A 20,185-nucleotide genomic window follows, 5' to 3' on the forward strand; every position below is an offset into this window, starting at 1 on the left:
CTGGGTCTTCCAACATGACAATGGCCTGACCCACACAGCCAGGAAGTTAAGTTAGTATTTTTTTTTACCTCATGTGTTTCGCCTTCATCAGAGAGTCACTGGTGTGGGTGTGACGAGTCTTTATCAGCTGATGGATGATGGCGTGACTCACCTGTCAGATTGACAGGAGAGTCACGCTCTCTGCTGAGCATTCACTCTTCCAGGATGCTGGTCCAGGTAGTAGAGCGCGTGTAAGCACCCCTGTCCGTTTTGATGGCCCTCGGGCCCCGCTTGCGGATCCTAATGGCCTCCCTGATCCAGCGCTGATGTTGGCTTTCTTGGCGTGGATGACTCTGGCCCTTTCCCTGTCCATGATGTGGTTTTCCCTTTTGCAGTGATAAAGACGCGTCACACAAACACCAGTGACTCTCTGATGAAGGCGGAAGTGTTCAGCGAAACATGTCAGGTAACTAAAACAACGTATAACTATTGTCTGGGATAACAGAAAAAAAAAATCAACTAATCTTTAAGTGTAGACAAGATGAACTCAATACAACTAAAATCGTTAAAAAATCATACATTGTGATTTCTGGATTTATCTTTTTAGATTATCTCTCTCACCATGCACCTGCAGTGAAAATTTCAGACCCCTCCATGATTTCTAAGAGGGAGAACTTGCAAAATCATTATATCAATGTACGGTACCTTTGAGAACTCCCAACTTCTCCCAAAATGACCTGGGATTTTCCATTTAATTTCATATTTATAGTATCAAGTAGCTGTTATACTGTTAGGAATACACATTGGTCAAGCTCACACACTTTTTGAAAATAACTACAAGCAGAGAAAGTACACGTAAACAGCAAATTATGTCAACTTTGTCATGGACAAATTCAAAGCAGAATAAATACATTCTAATGATTTAGTGATTTAAAATGTCTATTTTCAGAAAGTTTTTTTGTCCTTTGAATTGGAAAAGTATTTGGATAGTAATTAAATTAGGGCAAATTATTCGAATCTGCTTAAAATCAGCAAAAGTTCGACATTCTTTTCTTAATAAAATCTGACAATTAAGATATGTGGTCAAATTTTCAACTGATACTATAAGGACCTTACTTATTCATGCAGAAATCACACAGTGGGTTTGCTAACGTGTGAAAATAAATTGTTTATTTTCTCAGAATATAAAAATTACAGAGTGGACAGTAACCTGACAGGGTGGACAAATTGTAAAAGATCGGTGGATGAATCAAAGAAATTAAGTTTAAATATATATACCAAAGGTCCTATCCCCTTCAGATGGAAACTACCAGAACCTACCAAAACACCAAAATGAGCCATTATTGTTGCATTATACAATATAACTCCTTGGATGATTCTACTGAGTGAGCCAAACATTGAACTATACAATAAGATGGTAAATTGCTAAAGTGAAGAATGATTGACCTGAAGAGAAACAAATGAACATAACTGAGCTGTTTTGGAGGGTCATTCTTTCTCCAGATATTCTCTTCTTCTTTTGGGTCAGCATCACGACATTCCTGATTATCTCCTTGCTATCTCAGTTCCTTTTGATGTCATACCTTGAAAAGTTCAACACAAAAGTGTTCCTTAACCAATTTACAGTAATTAGGTGTAAATTTGGCTTGCCTGATCAGACTAGGCTTTCTAGCATCTAATAGCTCTTATCATATTAGCATGTCAACATTATCAGTATTTGGCTTAAACTTAGAAGAACCATGTCCACCCTGTCATGGAAGGTTTGCTGACAGGGAGGACCATGACAGGTTGGAGATTTTTATCTAATATTAGCATTTATTAACCACATGGCGGGCCTTCAGTAAGCAAAATGGTTCAATTTGCAAGCAGACTGTGGACTTTTTAATATATATCTTTCAAATTTATCAAATGTTTTTATCTTAATTGATATTTATTAATGACAGAGTGGACATGTTAAACTTGACAACATTTGACTACACACGTAATATGACAAAAATTGCGAAACATAAGTGTAAATACCTACTCTGCAACTCACCTCTGTTTCGGTCACCGATAAAAAAAGACAAAATTGGTGGTGTGACATCACACACAAAAAAAATCAGCAGGTTTCTTAAAGAGGCAGTTTTCCCTAAATGGCAGGGTGTACAATTTTTTCAGGAACATTGTATTTTGGGGTAAAAATGTTAAATATTAATATGAAAGTAAGGGTATACTGATAAAAATGAACAATTCTAGCAAATAACTTGTGAGAATAAGTTCATATGTAAAAATGTTCCATTTTTTATCATTTAACCATTTGTTACACACACTGAAGTTAGCAGTGCAGTGTGTGGGACATGCCAAAATGGAGTATATCAAAATGAAAAAACTACACATAAAATAAAGGAAACAGATTTTAAGAGACATATTGTTGTCCAGATATGTGTGAAAATCTTGGTTCACCTGTAATAAAATATGAGTTTTTTTAATTTATTTTTTTTGTATACATTTTCATGATAACTGGGTGTATTTGATGAGGACACCAAAAGGCCCTTTATATTGATAAAGACCCTCAAATACTTATTTTCTTCACTGTATTGTATATGATGTGTAGCCATTTATTTATTACTATGTGACATGTACTAAGAAAACACTAGATGGCTCTAGTGTGTTAATAAAGCATATGGTATGTACAGTAGCATTAAAGTTTAAATGCTGTATTTATTATTACTGATAATACATATTTTCTCCCATAATTAGTATAAAAATGTGTTGCCCTCACCCTCCAAAAATACAAATCAATAATAGTTACAGTATCCAGAAAAGAAAACGGTAACATACACAGTATTACATGTAAAGATACTATAAACATTTTTAAGACTGCAGGGAAAACGACATCATATATTCTCAATTTCTTCAATTTATTGGTAATTATTTTAATGGATCTTTCCAGCTTTCATCATCACAAAAAAAAAAAAAAAAAAAAAAAAAAAAAAAAAAAAGCCGAAAAACAGAAGGGGTAAAAGCGGAACGACAGTTTCAAACTTTTTTGTTCCGGATTTCTTATTCAGTGCACACACAGAGGAACCGGAAACGAAACGCTCATCGTACTCTCGCGTGTTAATGTTTACAAAAAAGTAGCTCGTGTTTAAAGCCATTAAAACGATTCACATTGGATATTTGTGACTCAACAGAAGGATATGTCGGACAACGAGGATAAGTAAATAATCCGAAATGCTGATTTTCTGTCAAAATGGGTAATAGAATAACGGATATTCATAAAAGAAATGAATGGTTACCGTGTGGCCGCCCAATAAATCATTCACACAGTCGTATTTTTGATGTAGATAAAAATGTCCTGTTGTTTTAATTAACTAATTCTCTCAATTTTTAGCTTCGACGATGGCGATTTTGATGATGCCGAAGAGGATGAGGGATTAGATGATTTGGAAAATCCTGAAGATGTGAGTCATTAACTTTCACTGCAAGACCTACGAAGGTTGTACTATTTGGAGTAGGCAATACGACCTCCAAATTATATCACGATATTTCAAAAACGTGCAGAAACGATATTTTGGTCGGTATTGCATTAAAAATGCTGAAAATTATAAGGGGTGCACTATATCTGTTTTTTTTTAAAACCAATATCGATAACTTCCTGCTCCTCAAAGCCGATATCGATAACCGATAATAAATATATAATTTAAAAATGTATAGGCTCCAGCACCTCCGCGACCCTCGTGAGGAATAAGCGGCGTTGAAAATGAATGAATGAATATTCACCTGAGTTTTTGAACACCTGGAAGTTAAAAAAAAAAAACCAAACAAACTAGTGGTGGATTCAACATAGATTTGCCTTTGACCTAACCAGATTTTTCATGGTGACGTGATCATTATTATAACGAACAAAACAAAGACAAAAATAGTCTCGACTTCAAATAATGTGCCAATATTTATTTCTTCAAATAAATATAATTTGAGTCCATCACAATCATTTAGTCAATGTCAGTGAAAATGTATTCCCTGAACAATGAGAACTGACCTAAAACATAAACCCAACAGGTATTATGCTTTGTCATCAGATACAAACATTTGGGGCTACAGGAGAGGAGACTGTTGTGGCCTTTCTTAACCTGGCAATTATAGGACAGCAAGCCTATCAATAACCAAAAGGCCTCTCAGTAACTTACTAACTTATAACTAACGCTGTAAAACGCAAACATTATTATCACTCATTCCTCACTATCAAAAATATGGTACAAATACAACAAAAAGGATTAATGGCTTGCCTTATTGCCTTATAATAATCCATATAAACGGCAGTGAGTGAACCCATTTTCAATAAAGCATGGGGCTTCTCTGCACAGTACGAAATCATTGTCGAGCCACTGCGCTGTCATACCAAGCATGCTGACAGGACTTAAGATTACACATCCATATGTCCGTGATGAAACTTACGTGCCGTGCATGGTTGCCGATCGAAGTATGGAAGCGTGTGGCAATCTCATCATACTTTGCTGGTAAACATTCGATTTAGAATGATGAACCTCGGCTCCAAATGACGTAGTAGCCGCCTGAATCCTATGTCTTCGACGAAGGAAAAAGGTTGGTTGTCTAGTGCCATCATTTCTGTGATCATGTTTGTGATCGCTATAGCCCTTGGTCATCTTTGTGAAACTTTTCAAAGGCCTCGGTAAATGGTACAACCACGGCTTTCTTAGCTGGCGTAGGAAATTGATGGGCAGCTTCATTCTTATCTTCATAATTATCGTGTACCTATAAAAATTATACAGTGATTGCTCGTTTTTCGCGGTTAGTGGGGGACCAGAACCCACCGCGATAAGTGAAAAACTGTGAAGTAGTGCCCACCGCTCCCCAAAAAGATTTTTTTTTTTTTTTTTTTTTTTTAAAAGATTTAGCATTGGAAAGAGATACGTATAAGACATGTTTTTTCACTTTTCCCCCCAAAGTATAATTAAAGAAATAAACTCAATGTATACATATACAGTATATCAATACATGTTTTTTAAGCACTTCCAATGTAATAATTATGATAAGTTTTAAACATGTTACTGTCCCACCGAATTATTTTTATTTTACGTATAATTATTGAGTGAGTCCACTCAAATCCACTCAATCTGCTCACTTTCAATGAGTTTCCACAGCAACTGTTTAACAAGTTAAACGATGATTGACGCATGTGGCGCGTTGAAGTCTCGGCTTCCAGGCATCTGTGACAAGATCAAACCTTGGCGTCTGTCAATCATTGTTAACTTTAATCAGCAACTCCAGTGCACTGCCTGACCAGCAAAGAGCAGCAGGAAGGAGGGTGAGACTACGTAATCAGCTTGGGGCAGCTCATCTGTATTTATTTATTTATTTTTTTAATTTGGGGGGGGGGGGGTCCGCGATGGATTGAAGGCACAAAGTTTGAGGCGCAAAATAGCGAGGGATCAATGGATATGTAATTTCTCTTTCGGATTTTGTGCATTTTCAATGCACACAATATTTGAGCCACCAAATTTACACAGTTATACACAATAAAAGGGGCAGCCGTGACGCAGTTGGGAGCTCGAGTGGTCAGCGGTTCGATTCCCGTCTACAACTGCCCACTGTCGAAGTGCCCTTGGGCAAGGCACTGAACCCTAATTTGCCTTGCATGGCAGCAGCACCATTGGTGTGTGAATGTGTGCGTGAAAGGGTAAATGTGTGCTAATGTAAAGCGCTTTGGGCATTGTAACAATCTAGATAAATGCGCTATATAAGTACTCTCCATTTACCATAAAATAGCGCAAATCTAACGGGATTGATTCAGCCAGTGACGTTTCTACCCTCCTCACCCTCCTGGGGCAACTGAAAATGATGCCCCTTCATAGACTTTAAAAAGCAGACAGTGTATTTGGGGGAAAGAAGTGCTTATTTTTAATGCTTAATAGTGTCCTATATTTTATTATATTGTTGTTTTATTTTATTTGTGTATATTGTAGCAATCAATCAATGTAAAAACCGGTGAAAGATTGGTGACGTGCACCTAAGAACCTAAGACTACAGTAGTAATAAATGCAATCAAATGTGATATGACTCACCCAAGATGGCAGCCGTCTGGTACTTTGGGTCCAATTGGCAGCCCAATTCAATGACTACCTAATTGTATACATCTGTGTTAACAACAAACAGTTAGCGGAAGCTAACATACTAATTCATGTTGGCTAATGATTTTTAAGCACAATAACTTTCCACCCAATGAGCGATGTGCATGCTTCAAGGGGTGCAGTACAAACTATGCCTAGACATTTCACACCATTTTTTAAAAACATTTTTTGAAATGTAAACTTTCATCTTGCTTCATGCGTGCATGGCCTAATTAACTAGCAAAAGTCTGTTCTGTACTTCTCTGGTACCCGGAAACAATCATAAGTTCTCTAAGATTTCCTGTGTATATCTACTGAATACTCAACAAAGTCGATGTCGCCGTGCTACTCTTGCTTTTTGAAATTGACGATATGATATTGCATCAGCTTATGTGATGGTAAAAGAGGGGAATTGATATTGAAAACACCTATTGAAAGCAATAGATGTGCAATCCATTTCAACTGGAAGGGCATTGTGTTGCCGTCTATGGCCGCAAAAGACTGTGTCTTTGACTCTGTTAGACGTGCTTTTATAATAAAACATTTTGTGACACTATTGTGAAACTCAATGTTTGTCTCTTGTGAACAGGACGATCAGGAGAATGTACAAATTCTACCGGCAGGGGAGGGTCAGCAGGCCAACCAGAAGAGGATAACAACGTCATACATGACGAAATATGAGCGCGCCCGTGTTTTGGGAACGAGAGCGCTTCAGATAGCGTAAGTGAACATTACCCACTGTTGCGTTTGTGTGTTTTTAATTTCTGGAAAAGTGCTTTCCAATTTCAGTTCCAAGTGCATAAAAACTAAATAAAAACTCTTTAAATGAGTTTATCACCACCAGTATACGTCCAGCCCATTTGAACAGAAAGGGTGGCATCTCTCTCACTTAAAGGGATCCTCTGTTTTTAAGACAAGTAATTCTTAAAAGATACATGTTAGTATGAGTTATAATAATTTGATATTAAAAGGCCTCTTAATGTTTTTGTTTTAATAAAGTTTGTAAAATTATTTTAAGTAATAGGTCGCCATTCATGTTACGTCGCAATGCGTGACGTCACTGGCCCCGTTGCCGAAATTCCAGCGTGTCACTCGTTAGCTTTCCCAAAATGTCGTCAGTTCTCCCCTTCCTATTTGAACCAGATCTGAAAAGTGAAGAGCAGGACAGCACTGTCGGTCGTTCACAAGACGAGCTTCAGGGAAAAATGCGTGCAGCAAATACCTGATAAGACAAAAGTTGGGCAAAACTTGTGATGCGAGGGAGTCCTGTTGGGAAGTCCGGTTACAGTACAGGCCAAAGAGCACACCTTGTGTAATCCATGTCTTGTACATTGTAACGCGTGGTAGCTAGGATACGTGTATAAAAGTACCAAAAAAGGGAGAAGCTTCCACTTATGCACATTTTTTCACAAAAAATAATATTTCCACCTTGACCACTCTTCACTCGGGAGCTCAGCAGTACGCAAACATGCGTTCCCTGACGAACTCCCAACATTGTTGTAAGGTCCACGTCAGTCACTGTCGTCACTGTAGCGTGCCATAGTGCTTTAATTATTTAGTATGATTTGGGGAAAACTCCCACGAAGAATAGTCAACAAAAAGACCGCAATAGTAATCCAAATCCGCGTTTTTTACTCACTCGAAGATCCAGGAATTAGACCGATCCCATGGCAATGTCGCAGCCGTCGATTCCAACAAATAGACTGATCCTAAAAGCCGCTGTGGGACCGACGAATCAAAAAAATGTACAGCTCCGAACCCAATATTGCAGACGCGGTGGGACTGTCGGATCCAGAAAATAGACGGATCCCTTATTTGACTGAGGATCAAGGAAAAATGTTCGGGCGCTTGTTGTAACGCGTGGTGGGTAGGATACGTGCATACAGGGACCAAAAAGGGGGAGAAGCTTCCACTTATGCACATTTATTCACTAAAAATAATAATTCCACCTTGACCACTCACTTCACTCCCCTTGTTTCCATTTGACTGGAAATTGCATCCAAAAGCAGCACATCGTGGCATTTTACTTCGCGAGTTTAGGCAGCAATAAGCAATTGTTGAACAGAAAGATACCAATGACGTCATCACTGCGAGCCCACAAACCATGGCGCCAACTAACGGTCAAAATATGGACTAAATATTATAAAATATTGCCATTGATTTGACATTTTATGTGTTTTTAACAACATATTTTAGTACAAGAGAACAATTGTGGTTTATTAGAGCCTACATGTATTTAAGTTAGAGGATCACTTTAAAATGAACTGGACGTCTAGCGCCGTCAATGGTAGCCAATGTTTTCACAAGGAAAATGACTAAATATCCTTTATTACTATCAAGAGTAGAGCAAAATTTAAATTTACCCCATGACAAAAAAAAATTGGTGACTTTTGGTCGTGCAAAAAACAAATTACTGAGTCTTGATTCTTTATGTGTATTTTAATTCAAATATTGTAACCGGATACAACATTTCAGTATTGATACTTCAATACTTTTTACAACTGTAGTTGTACAAGAGTTTATGGAAAACTAATTCAGAATGTACACTGCTTCTCGTCCGAAGTCGAAAAGGATAGACTACAACACACTTTTGACGCTGTCATAGAAACTGAACAGATGACTAATCTCAAAGTTTTTGTTTTAAACTTAACAACAGGATGTGTGCACCAGTCATGGTGGAGCTGGAAGGAGAAACGGACCCCTTACAAATTGCCATGAAGGAGCTCAAGTAAGTAATGCATTTATGTTGGTATAGTATGTACAGTATATTGGATGACATTGATACATAAATGCAAACATTGGAGTTTTGTTGATTGTCAGTCAATGTATCTAAAATGTATATGAAAACAAGACCACCACTGTATTAAAGACAAAATATCAATGTGAAAGACTCCTTATTATTAATACATTATTCTGTGTTATATTTCAAGACTATAAGTGATGGGTTAGTTGATGTACTATTGCAGGTGTAAATGGCACGTGTTTGAAATGATTATTAGTACGTCGCACGGTAATGTTACGTAATCTTTTTGTTTTAGTCTACTAGGGAACCAACATATTTATAGGGTATCGTCATTGTTGTTAAAATACAGCGGTACCTCGACTTTAGAATGTCTCTACATATGGAGTTTTCAGGTTAAGACACGCATCAACAGGAAGATATTGCCGCTTGTTAAGAAAGAAATTTCAGGATACAAAAGGCAAAAATACAGTATGGCTGGTACTCGCAGCTCCCAGAGTTTACTGAATGTAACGTACTTATAGCTGCTTTGCTATTGCCTAGCATTCCTGACATCCAATTGGCTAAGAGGGACCTCTGCTGTATGTGTATGTGTGTATCCCTGCATCCTCTTCATTCTCCTCGTGTTCCGAGAGCTTTACACTAACTTGTATTCTTTACTCTATTCTTGGATTTTTACATTATGCATAACTCAGATTTAATGTTTATAGTGCAATAATCTAATTGTAACATGTAGAGCTGAAACGAATACTTGAGCAACTTGAGTAACTCGAGTTTAAAAACTGATCCGAGTAATTTTAGGAATCGAGGAATCGTTTAATTTTGCCAGCTATAAACATCACGTTTTGCCCGGACTACTTTTAATGCGGCACAACGCGCTGACATCACGTGCGTAGAGGAAGAAACAATTAAAAATAAATAAATAAATAATAACAAAACTTACTGCAGCCGACAGTCGCTACAAACTACGCCGACGTTTCTAAAAACTACGCCCGCGTGATGCAAGTGTGGTAGCAGGTAGTGTCTGATGCGTCAGAGATATCGCATGCATTTAGGACTAGATGCGAAATGACAGACTCGGCCTGTCAGTTTTAGCTCAGTAGTCATTGCTCAATAAAACACCAAGTAGCACTGGTCCCTAATGTGCTCCAATACAGCAGGTATCATACATTTATTTTGAACACTGCAAAAACTAAATCCTATCAGTACTTACTTAGTTTGGACTAACTTAAAACTTAACTAGAACTTAAAAATAGCTTGACACAAATGGAAATTCAATTGAAACAGGTGGGAAAAACACGTAGCTTTCAAGTGATGTGTGTTATCAAGCGTAATTACATTTTTAGGTAAGAAATATATAATTTATGTAAACATATATTTTTTTAAATCTAAAAGTTTTTTTGAGTGAAAGCAGTGAATTTTTGTTTCTAGTCACATCTGAGGTGTAATTGTTGGCTGTTTTCAACAATGTACATCGAAAATAAAGACGATGATTGACTGAAATGGTTCAATATTGGATTAAATGTCTTTTTTTCTCATGTATATTTATAATTGCTCTTTACCTTAAAAAAAATGTTTTATTCGATTACTCGATTAATCAATAGAATTTTCAGTCGATTACTCGATTACTAAAATATTTGATAGCTGCAGCCCTAGTAACATGTACTTGTTACACGTTTTTATGCATTTTTATACATTATAAAAGATTTATATCTGAATTTTGCGGGGCTTGGAACGGATCAGGCCATTTACATGGAAAATGCGTATTTATTTATGGAATTTTCAGTTTATGAAACTACTTCCAGAACCAATTAGCATGTAAGTAGAGGTACCACTGTATAAAAAAATAAATAAATAACAGAAGTGTGTGAAGTTTCTTCTAAAGGTTAAACACATTAGGACTGCCTGAACTTGTTTATATTCTTATTATTTTCTTTTCACCATTGCATTGACAGTTAGTCTTTAAGTGTACTCCAAAAATTTTAATGTTAGCTGTGTTAATTAGACTGCGTTAAGACAGCAGGCATATCCGATTCCCATCCAATACCTCCTCAAATCTGATTTTTAGGGCGGATTGTTCATACCATTTTTAGCACGTGTCCAAATCAGATCCGGGCCCGTTCAGACTGGGCCACATTATAGACACCTGACAGGTTGCCATGGCAACGAAGTGATCATCTACCATAGTGAAGTGACGGACAGTCAAAACCCATCTGAGCTGTTCAGACTGAGAAGCAGCTTTCCATATGTGATATGAAACTACCTCCTGTATGTGGTTTCAATATCTCGCAAAAATCACATTTCTGTGATTTGTGACTGCTCAGACTAAAAAAGTGCCATTCAATTTCTGTCTGTCTGGGCTAAAAATCACATTTTGACTGCCAGTCTGAACAAGGCCTGAGAGTCCCTACACACCAAGTGAAGTGTTCCATCATCATTGATTGAACATAATAGGAGTCAGTTTGGACCACAATGGATCACATTCACTAGCCTGCCTTCTTTTCTCATCCACTAGATGCGGTAAGATCCCCATCATCATCCGCCGCTATCTTCCAGACGGAAGTTATGAAGACTGGGGCTGTGACGAGCTCATCATTAGTGATTAAGTTTCTTGGACAAGCCACGCTTCTATCAGCACATGTACGCCAGAGGTGCTGTTTTCTTCCTTATTTCAAATTATAAAGCCAATCTTTGATACAATGTATCAAACCTTGAACCCACTAAACCACATTAAAAAGGAACTCTTCAAAGGGGGAAAGTACCGTAAAACCTTTAGAAAGTCATGTCTGTAATTGTGTGATATGATTGTAAAAACTTTTATTGTTTTGAATAAACTTATGAAATACATTCAACTTTTATATTGTACTAACAACACTTATACTGTTGGAAAGGTTTGTAAGGGAGTAGTGTTTTCTCATTTATTACAGTGCTGGCCAAAAGTATTGGCACCCCTGCAATTCTGTCAGATAGTGCTCAATTTCTCCCAGAAAATGATGGCAATTACAAATGCTTTGGTAGTAATCGTGATTTAGTTTGCTTGCAATGAAAAAACATAAAAGAGTTTGGGGGAAAAAATCAAATCATTATCATCTTACACAAAACTCAAAAAATGTATTTGCACCCTTTTAAAAAATCATGTGATGCTTCTCCAATTTGTGTAATTAACAGTACCTGCTACTTACCTGGGGCACATAACAGGTGGTGGCAATAACTAAATCACACTTGCAGCCAGTTAAAATGGATTAAAGTTTACTATACCTCTGTCCTGTGTCCTTGTGTGTACCACATTGAGCATGTAGTAAAGAAAGAAGGTCAAAGAACTGTCTGGGGACTTGGGAAGGGTACAAGTCCATCTCCAAAGACCTGAATGTTCCTGTGTCTACCGTGCTCAGTGTCATCAATAAGTGTAAAATCCATGGCACTATGGCTAACCTCCCTAGATGTGAACAGAAAAGAAAAATTGATGAGAGATTTCAACGAAAGATTGTGCGGATGGTGGATAAAGAACCTCAACATCCAAACAAGTTCAAGCTGTCCTGCAGTCCGAGGGTACAACAGTGTCAACCCGTACTATCCGTCGGCGTCTGAATGAAAAGGGACTCTATTGAAGGATACCCAAGAAGACCCCACTTATGAGCCAGAGATATTAAAAAACAGGCTGGACTTAGCCAAAACTTACCTCTGCAAGCCAAAAACTTTTTGGAAGAATGTTCTCTGGTCAGATGAGACAAAAGTTGAGATTTTTGGGAAAAAGCACCAACATAGAGTTTACAAGGGAAAAAAACGAGGCCTTCAAAGAAAAGACGGTTCCCACAGTCAAACATGGCGGAGGATCCCTGATGTTTTGGGGTTGCCCTGCTGCCTCTGTAACTGGACTGCTTGACCGTGTGCATGGCATTATGAAGTCTGAAGACTACCAACAAATTTTGCAGCACAATGTAGGGCTCAGTGTGAGAAAGCGGGGTCACCCTCAGAGGTCATGGGTCTTCCAGCAGGACAATGACCCAAAACACACTTCAAAAAGCACTAGAAAATGGTTTAAGAGAAAGCACTGGACACTTCTAAAGTGGCCAGCAATGAGTCCAGACCTGAATCCCATAGAACACCTGGGGAGAGATCTGAAAATGGCAATTTGGAGAAGGCACCCTTCAAATCTCTGAGACCTGGAGCAGTTGGCCAAAGAGGAATGGTCTGAAATTCCAGCAGAGCATTGTAAGAAACTCATTTATGGATACCGGAAGCGATTGTTTGTAATTATTTCATCTAAAGGTTGTGCTACAAAGTAATAGGCTGAGGGTGCCAATACTTTTTGTTCGGCCCATTTTTGGAGTTTTGTGTAAAATGATAATGATTTAATTTTTTTTTTCATTCTCTTTTGTGTTATTTCATTGGGAGCAAAATAAATGAAGATATTACTACCAAAGCATTTGCAATATCATTTTCTAGGAGAAATTGAGCATTATCTGACAGAATTGCAGGGGTGCCAATACTTTTGGCCAGCACTGTATCTACATAAAACTTAATTTGAGCATACTCCCGTACAAAAGAAAGATGTTAGGAATACAACAACACGATGGCTGATAGTTATTTAGTGTTTGGACAATTCCATTTAGTGCTGCCCAAATAGCCCTTGAGCTGTTGACATAGTCATGAAGTGGAGAAGAGGAGTGACAAACAAAGTTTCTATTGCAAGACCTGCGCTAGTTATTGTGTCGGAAATTGCCAAATGGATTTTTGGTTTTGTTTTTTTTACAATTCATGCTCCAATTCCCTGTTCGGTATTGGTTTTAATGCCAGTTTTTAAAATGCTCGTATTTGGAGGTTTTCATGATTGAAGGCTTTTGTCACCCTTGTGGCCATCAGTGTTTAACCCCTTGATGCTTGAATTTACATTTAACTCTGTGTCATTAATGATGCAAATTTTTCACGAGTAGAAGTCCAATCCATTTGAAGTGAGAGGGTGGCAGCGAATAAATCATTCGCTACCATCCTCGCACTTCATATGGATTGAACGTCAAGGGCCATCAATGGCAGCCAAACTGTTAACAAATATACATAAAGCATTGGGGGAATGCATAAGCACAGAAAATGTAGTATTGATTTAAAAAAAAAAAATACTGAAATTGAAAAATTCAGCTTAAAAAATAAAACGTTAAATAAATGAATTTAAAAAAAAAACCTGACTTGAAAATAAAAAATAAATTATTTTTTAAATTATAAATTGGGGAAAAATAAAGGAGTAATGAATAAATTTTTTATCAAATATTTTCACTAATATATTTAATTCTTAAAGATGTTTTACTTCAACATTAATTTTCAAAAATTTCTGTATATTTTTAAAATTCTTAATTAGAATTTTGGTTTTAATTTTTATATATTTCTATTTTTTAATTTATATTTAAATATTAATGTAATAAATTATTAATTTAGAATTTACAAGTATTTTGTGTTTTTTTATTTAATTTTCTCTTGCTATATATATAAGTATATATATACTGGACTGTCTCAGAAAATTAGAATACACAATATTCTAATTTTTTGAGACAGTCCTGTGTATATATACAGGACTGTCTCAGGAAATTAGAATACACAATATTCTAATTTCCTGACTGCCTCAGAAAATTAGAATACACAATATTCTAATTTTTTGAGACAGTCCTGTGTATATATACAGGACTGTCTCAGGAAATTAGAATACACAATATTCTAATTTCCTGACTGTCTCAGGAAATTAGAATATTGTGTATTCTAATTTTCTGAAACAGTCCAGTATATATATATATATATACGTACACATAGACTCACCGGCCACTTTATTAGGTACACCGTGCTAGTAACGGGTTGGACCCCCTTTTGCCTTCAGAACTGCCTCAATTCTTCGTGGCATAGATTCAACAAGGTGCTGTAAGCATCCCTCAGACAGTTTGGTCCATATTGACATGATGGCATCACACATTTGGTGCAGATTTGTCTGCTGCACATCCATGATGCGAATCTCCCATTCCACCACATCCCAAAGATGCTCTATTGGATTGAGATCTGGTGATTGTGGAGGCCATTTGAGTACAGTGAACTCATTGTCATGTTCAAGAAACCAGTCTGAGATGATTCCAGCTTTATGACATGGCGTATTATCCTGCTGAAAGTAGCCATCAGAAGTTGGGTACATTGTGGTCATAAAGGGATGGACATGGTCAGCAACAATACTCAGGTAGGCTGTGGCGTTCCAACGATGCTCAATTGGTACCAAGGGGCCCAAAGAGTGCCAAGAAAATATTCCCCACACCATTACACCGCCACCACCAGCCTGAACTGTTGATACAAGGCAGGATGGATCCATGGTTTCATGTTGTTGACGCCAAATTCTGACCCTACCATCCGAATGTCGCAGCAGGAATCGAGACTCATCAGACCAGGCAACGTTTTTCCAATCTTCCATTGTCCAATTTCGATGAGCTTGTGCAAATTGTAGCCTCAGTTTCCTGTTTTTAGCTGAAAGGAGTGGCACCCGGCGTGGTCTTCTGCTGCTGTAGCCCATATGCCTCAAGGTTCGACGTACTGTGCGTTCAGAGATGCTCTTCTGCCTACCTCGGTTGTAACAGGTGGTTATTTGAGTCACTGTTGCCTTTCTATCAGCTCGAACCAGTCTGGCCATTCTCCTCTGACCTCTGGCATCAACAAGGCATTTCTACCCACAGAACTGCCGCTCACTGGATATTTTTTCTTTTTCGGACCATTGTCTGTAAACCCTAGAGATGGTTGTGCGTGAAAAGCCTAGTAGATCAGCGGTTTCTGAAATACTCAGACCAGCCCTTCTGGGACCAACAACCATGCCATGTTCAAAGTCACTCAAATCACCTTTCTTCCCCATACTGATGCTCGGTTTGAACTGCAGGAGATTGTCTTAAACCATGTCTACATGCCTAAATGCACCGAGTTGCCTCCATGTGATCGACTGATTAGAAATTAAGTGTTAACGAGCAGTTGGACAGGTGTACCTAATAAAGTGGCCGGTATATATATGTGTGTATATATATATAATTGTTGTAAATATATTTAATTATGCTTATGTATAATACAGTGGTACTTCTACTTACAAACGTCTATACATACATAATTTTCAGGTTGAGACACGCCTCAACGAGAAAATGTTGCCTCTTGTTATGAAAACAAAATTCTTATATGAAAGGCAAAAATACAGTATGGCTGGTACTCGCAGCTCCCAGAGTTTCCTGAACGGTACATACTTATCGCTGCCCTGCCATTGGCTATTGCCTAGCATTCCTGGCACCCAATTGGCAAAGAGGGACCTCTACTGTATGTGTATGTGTGTATCCCAGCATCCTGTTCATTCGGCCCTCGTGTTCCTACAGCTTTACATGAATATTAACTTTTTTTCTTTATTCTTGGTTTTTTACATTATGCACAACTCTGATTTTATGTTTATTGTACTGCTGTCAAATTTATTGCGTTAACGGGCGGTAATTAACTTTTTAAATTTATCACGTTAAAATATTTTACGTATTTAACGCATGCACGGAATGACCCGCTCATGCATTGCCTCAAACAGATTACAATGACGCCGTTTTTTTGCACATTGAGAGCTAAGAGGCAGAGAAAGGCGAGTGGACACAGGCGTTCATTGGACCGCGCAGTTTATTGGCGTAAGCTTAGGCAACTCCTTCACAACAAACATAAGTATAATTTAGTGAAAGCACAACAAAAATAATATTCCTATCTCTCAAAAAAAAAAAAGTTCATTCCCAATCAAAATAGCTATGCAAAATACACATAAAACTTACTCAGACTTTGGTCAAACTCTATTCAAACATTTCGTTTAGCTCAATAAATACACTGGATGGCAATGTATAGTCACAATATGCAAACTATCAGAGGTCTCGTAGCACTCAAATGACCGTGTACATTGTATGGACTAGTAAACAGGGAACTACGGCATCAGTCGAGGGACAAAACACGCTCATTGGCTTGAAAACACACTCATTGGCTTTATTTCTAAGTAAAACTCGCCATTGACATCTTGTCATGTATTTCAATCACAACCTTACGTAGTTAAAGACACTGTGGAAGAATGACAGTGAGCCCATGTGACGTCACCGCTCGGCAACGTCAACAATGGCGAGCTAGTAGTTTATATTTTGATTGAAAATTTTATAAATTTTATTAAAACGAAAACATTAAGAGGGGTTTTGATATAAAATTACTATAACTTGTACTAACATTTCTTTTAAGAACTACAAGTCTTTCTATCAGTGGATCCCTTTAACTAGGGTTGGGCATCGAGCATCGACGGGAACTGGTACTCCCGGAATCGTTCGAATTTTTAATTTTGATTCCTTGTTTCGATGCCCTGATCGCCGAGCGAAAAAAAAATTCTCGAGTTTAAAGACTGATATTTACATACACAGAAGTTATCATTAGCCCTGTAAAAAGTTCATTTAATTTAAAAAAAAATGTTGAGAAGTTAAGACTTTATTATAAACTATGCAATTTTTTGGACCCTGCATTTTTTTTTTGACTCTGCCTCTTAAAAGAATCGGAATCGGGAATTGTTCTGAACCGGCATCGAAACATAGAATTGGAATTGGAACTGGAATAGTTCAATTTAAAACGATGCCCAACACTACCTTTAACAGAAAGAATTTTAATAATGTTAATGCCATCTTGTGGATTTGTTATAATTAAAAAATACAGTACTTATGTACAGTATGTTGAATGTATCCGTCTTGTGTCTTATCTTTCCATTCCAACAATAATTTACAGATAAATATGGCATACTTTAGAGATGGTTTGAATTGCAATTAATTACGATTAATTAATTTTTAAGCTGTGATTAACTTGATTAAAAATTTTAATCGTTTGACAGCCCTAGTTCATTGTAGAGCTGTCCGGACTACGTCATCAATGACGTAAATGCGTCAACGAGCACACCATTCCCGTCAACGGTTTAAAAAATATATGCGTGGAAAGTTAAGAATGGCAGACGCTCAGATTCAAGAGGGGAAAGTGGCACAAAGCCAAATAAGTGCACCAGTGTCCAAAGCATGGACTTATACTGTCGTGTGCAGTCTCTACTATGCCAAGCTTGCATACCACGGCAGCACATCGGCCATGAATGAACACCTGAAGAGCCGTCACCCAGGTATGATTTTGGAAGACGACAGGAGACAACAAGCTGGCGGATCGTAAGTCCATATAACGACATTTTTTTAATTGAAGTTGCCTTTATGTGGGTCGTACGACAGTGTTAGTGGCTAATGTCGGGCTAATGTAGCTGATAAGCAGCTATGTACTTTACGTAGCGCGTTGTCGCCTCCGTTAAAATCAACAATATTGAAAGTTGTGTTTTAGAATTGGTTTTACAAAAAAAGGAAATCCATAAAATTTTGCTTCATTTATATCAAAGTATAATCAAAAGAATTTATACTAATGCTTCATCATAGCTCGCAGCGAAGGTACATGCATGTAAAGTGCGTAGTGACTCACAGCTAAATTACCCCTATGTAATAGACTTTTTTTCTCGTAGCAATATTACGACTTTAATCTTGTTCTTTAAAAAAAAAAAATTTTTTTTTTTTTGGCCCTAATACTCCATCGTAGCGTCGTATCAACGTGCATCATTAGGTTTATTTCACGTACTTCACTCCAGTGATATGTGACATTTATTTATCTACTCTGCTGGTGCTCACTCTAAGCTACTCTGCTAAGAACTATATACAGTGGGGAGAACAAGTATTTGATACACTGCCGATTTTGCTATTTTTCCCACTTGCAAGCCAAGGTCTGTAATTTGTATCATAAATTCACTTCAACTGTGAGGGACGGAATCTAATACAAAAATCCAGAAAATTACATTGTATAATTTTTAAATAATACATTTGTATTTAACTGCATGAAATAAGTATTTGATACATTACCAACTAGTAAATATTTCGGCTCTTAGTTCTTTTTTAAGAAACCCTCCTGTTCTCCACTCATTACCGGAAGTAACTGCACCTGTTTGAACTTGTTACCTGTATAAAAGATACCTGTTCACATGCTCAAACAAACAAACTCCAACCTCTCCACAATGGCCAAGACCAAAGAGCTGTGTAAGGAAATCAGGGATAATATAATAGACCTGCACAAGGCAGGGATGGGCTACAGGAAAATAAGCAAGCAGCTTGGTGAGAAGGTAACAACTGTTGGAGCGATTATTAGAAAATGGAAGAAGTTCAAGTTGACGGTCAATCTGCCTCGTTCTGGGGCTCCATGCAAGATCTCACCTCGTGGGGCATCACTGATCATGAGGAAGGTGAGGGATCAGCCCAGAACTACACGGCAGGACCTGGTCAATGACCACAGTCACAACCACAGTCTCGAAGAAAACCATTGGAAACACATTACGCCGTCATGGATTAAAATCCTACAGCGCACGCAAGGTCCCGCTGCTGAAGCCAGTGCATGTCTCGACACGTCTGAAGTTTGCCACTGACCATCTGGATGATCCAGAGGAGCAATGGGTCATGTGGTCGGATGAGACCAAAATTGAACTTTTTGGTCTAAACCCGGCTCGTCGTGTTTGGAGGAAAAAGAAGGATGAGTACAACCCCAAGAACACCATCCCAACCGTGAAACATGGAGGAGGAAACATCATTTTTTGGGGCTGCTTCTCTGCCAAGGGTACAGGACGACTGCACCGTATTGAGGGGAGGATGAACGGGGCTATGTATCGCCAGATCTTGGCTGACAACCTCCTTCCTTCAGTGAGAGCCCTGAAGATGGGTCGTGGCTGGGTCTTCCAGCATGACAACGACCTAAAGCACACAGCCAAGGCAACTAAAGAGTGGCTCCGTAAGAAGCATCTTAAGGTCCTGGAGTGGCCTAGCCAGTCACCAGATCTGAACCCGATAGAAAATCTATGGAGGGAGCTGAGAGTCCGTGTTGCCCGGCAGCAGCCCCGAAACCTGAAGGCTCTGGAGAAGATCTGCATGGAGGAGTGGGCCAAAATCCCTGCTGCAGTGTACGCAAACCTTGTCAAGGACTACAGGAAACGTTTGGTATCTGTAATAGCAAACAAAGGTTTCTGTACTAAATATTAAGTTCGATTTTTGTGATGAATCAAATACTTATTTCATGCAATTGAATGCAAATTTATTATAACAAAATCATACAACGTGATTTTCTGTTTTTTTTTTTTTTGTATTAGATTCCGTCCCTCACAGTTGAAGAGAACTTATGATACAAATTACAGACCTCTACATGCTTTGCAAGTGGGAAAACCAGCAAAATCAGCAGTGTATCAAATACTTGTTCTCCCCACTGTATACATAACACAAAAAGAGAAAGTAAGAATTGT

The 20,185-nt window shown here is 38.0% G+C and overlaps 1 protein-coding gene across 1 annotated transcript; it reads left to right on the forward strand.

The window, feature by feature from the left end:
- Positions 1–3,022: 3,022 nt before the first annotated feature.
- Positions 3,023–14,065, forward strand: polr2f (RNA polymerase II, I and III subunit F). The gene is made up of 5 exons (XM_057816992.1): positions 3,023–3,178; positions 3,353–3,422; positions 6,679–6,809; positions 8,746–8,817; positions 11,345–14,065. The coding sequence occupies exons 1-5, from the start codon at positions 3,159–3,161 to the stop codon at positions 11,433–11,435; spliced, it is 384 nt and encodes a 127-aa protein (XP_057672975.1). The 5' UTR covers positions 3,023–3,158; the 3' UTR covers positions 11,436–14,065.
- The last annotated feature ends 6,120 nt before the right edge of the window (positions 14,066–20,185 follow it).

Source organism: Corythoichthys intestinalis, chromosome 16 (genome assembly GCF_030265065.1).
Source record: "Corythoichthys intestinalis isolate RoL2023-P3 chromosome 16, ASM3026506v1, whole genome shotgun sequence".
Taxonomy (NCBI): domain Eukaryota; kingdom Metazoa; phylum Chordata; class Actinopteri; order Syngnathiformes; family Syngnathidae; genus Corythoichthys; species Corythoichthys intestinalis.

What these genes read in the sequence shown, in the direction of transcription:
- polr2f (XM_057816992.1), top strand. Translation starts at nt 3,159, where the DNA reads ATGTCGGACAACGAGGATAA. An exon ending in ATGTCGGACAACGAGGATAA is followed by an intron (nt 3,179 to 3,352) that starts GTAAATAATCCG and finishes CTCAATTTTTAG; the next exon opens with CTTCGACGATGGCGATTTTG. An exon ending in ATTGCCATGAAGGAGCTCAA is followed by an intron (nt 8,818 to 11,344) that starts GTAAGTAATGCA and finishes CTCATCCACTAG; the next exon opens with ATGCGGTAAGATCCCCATCA.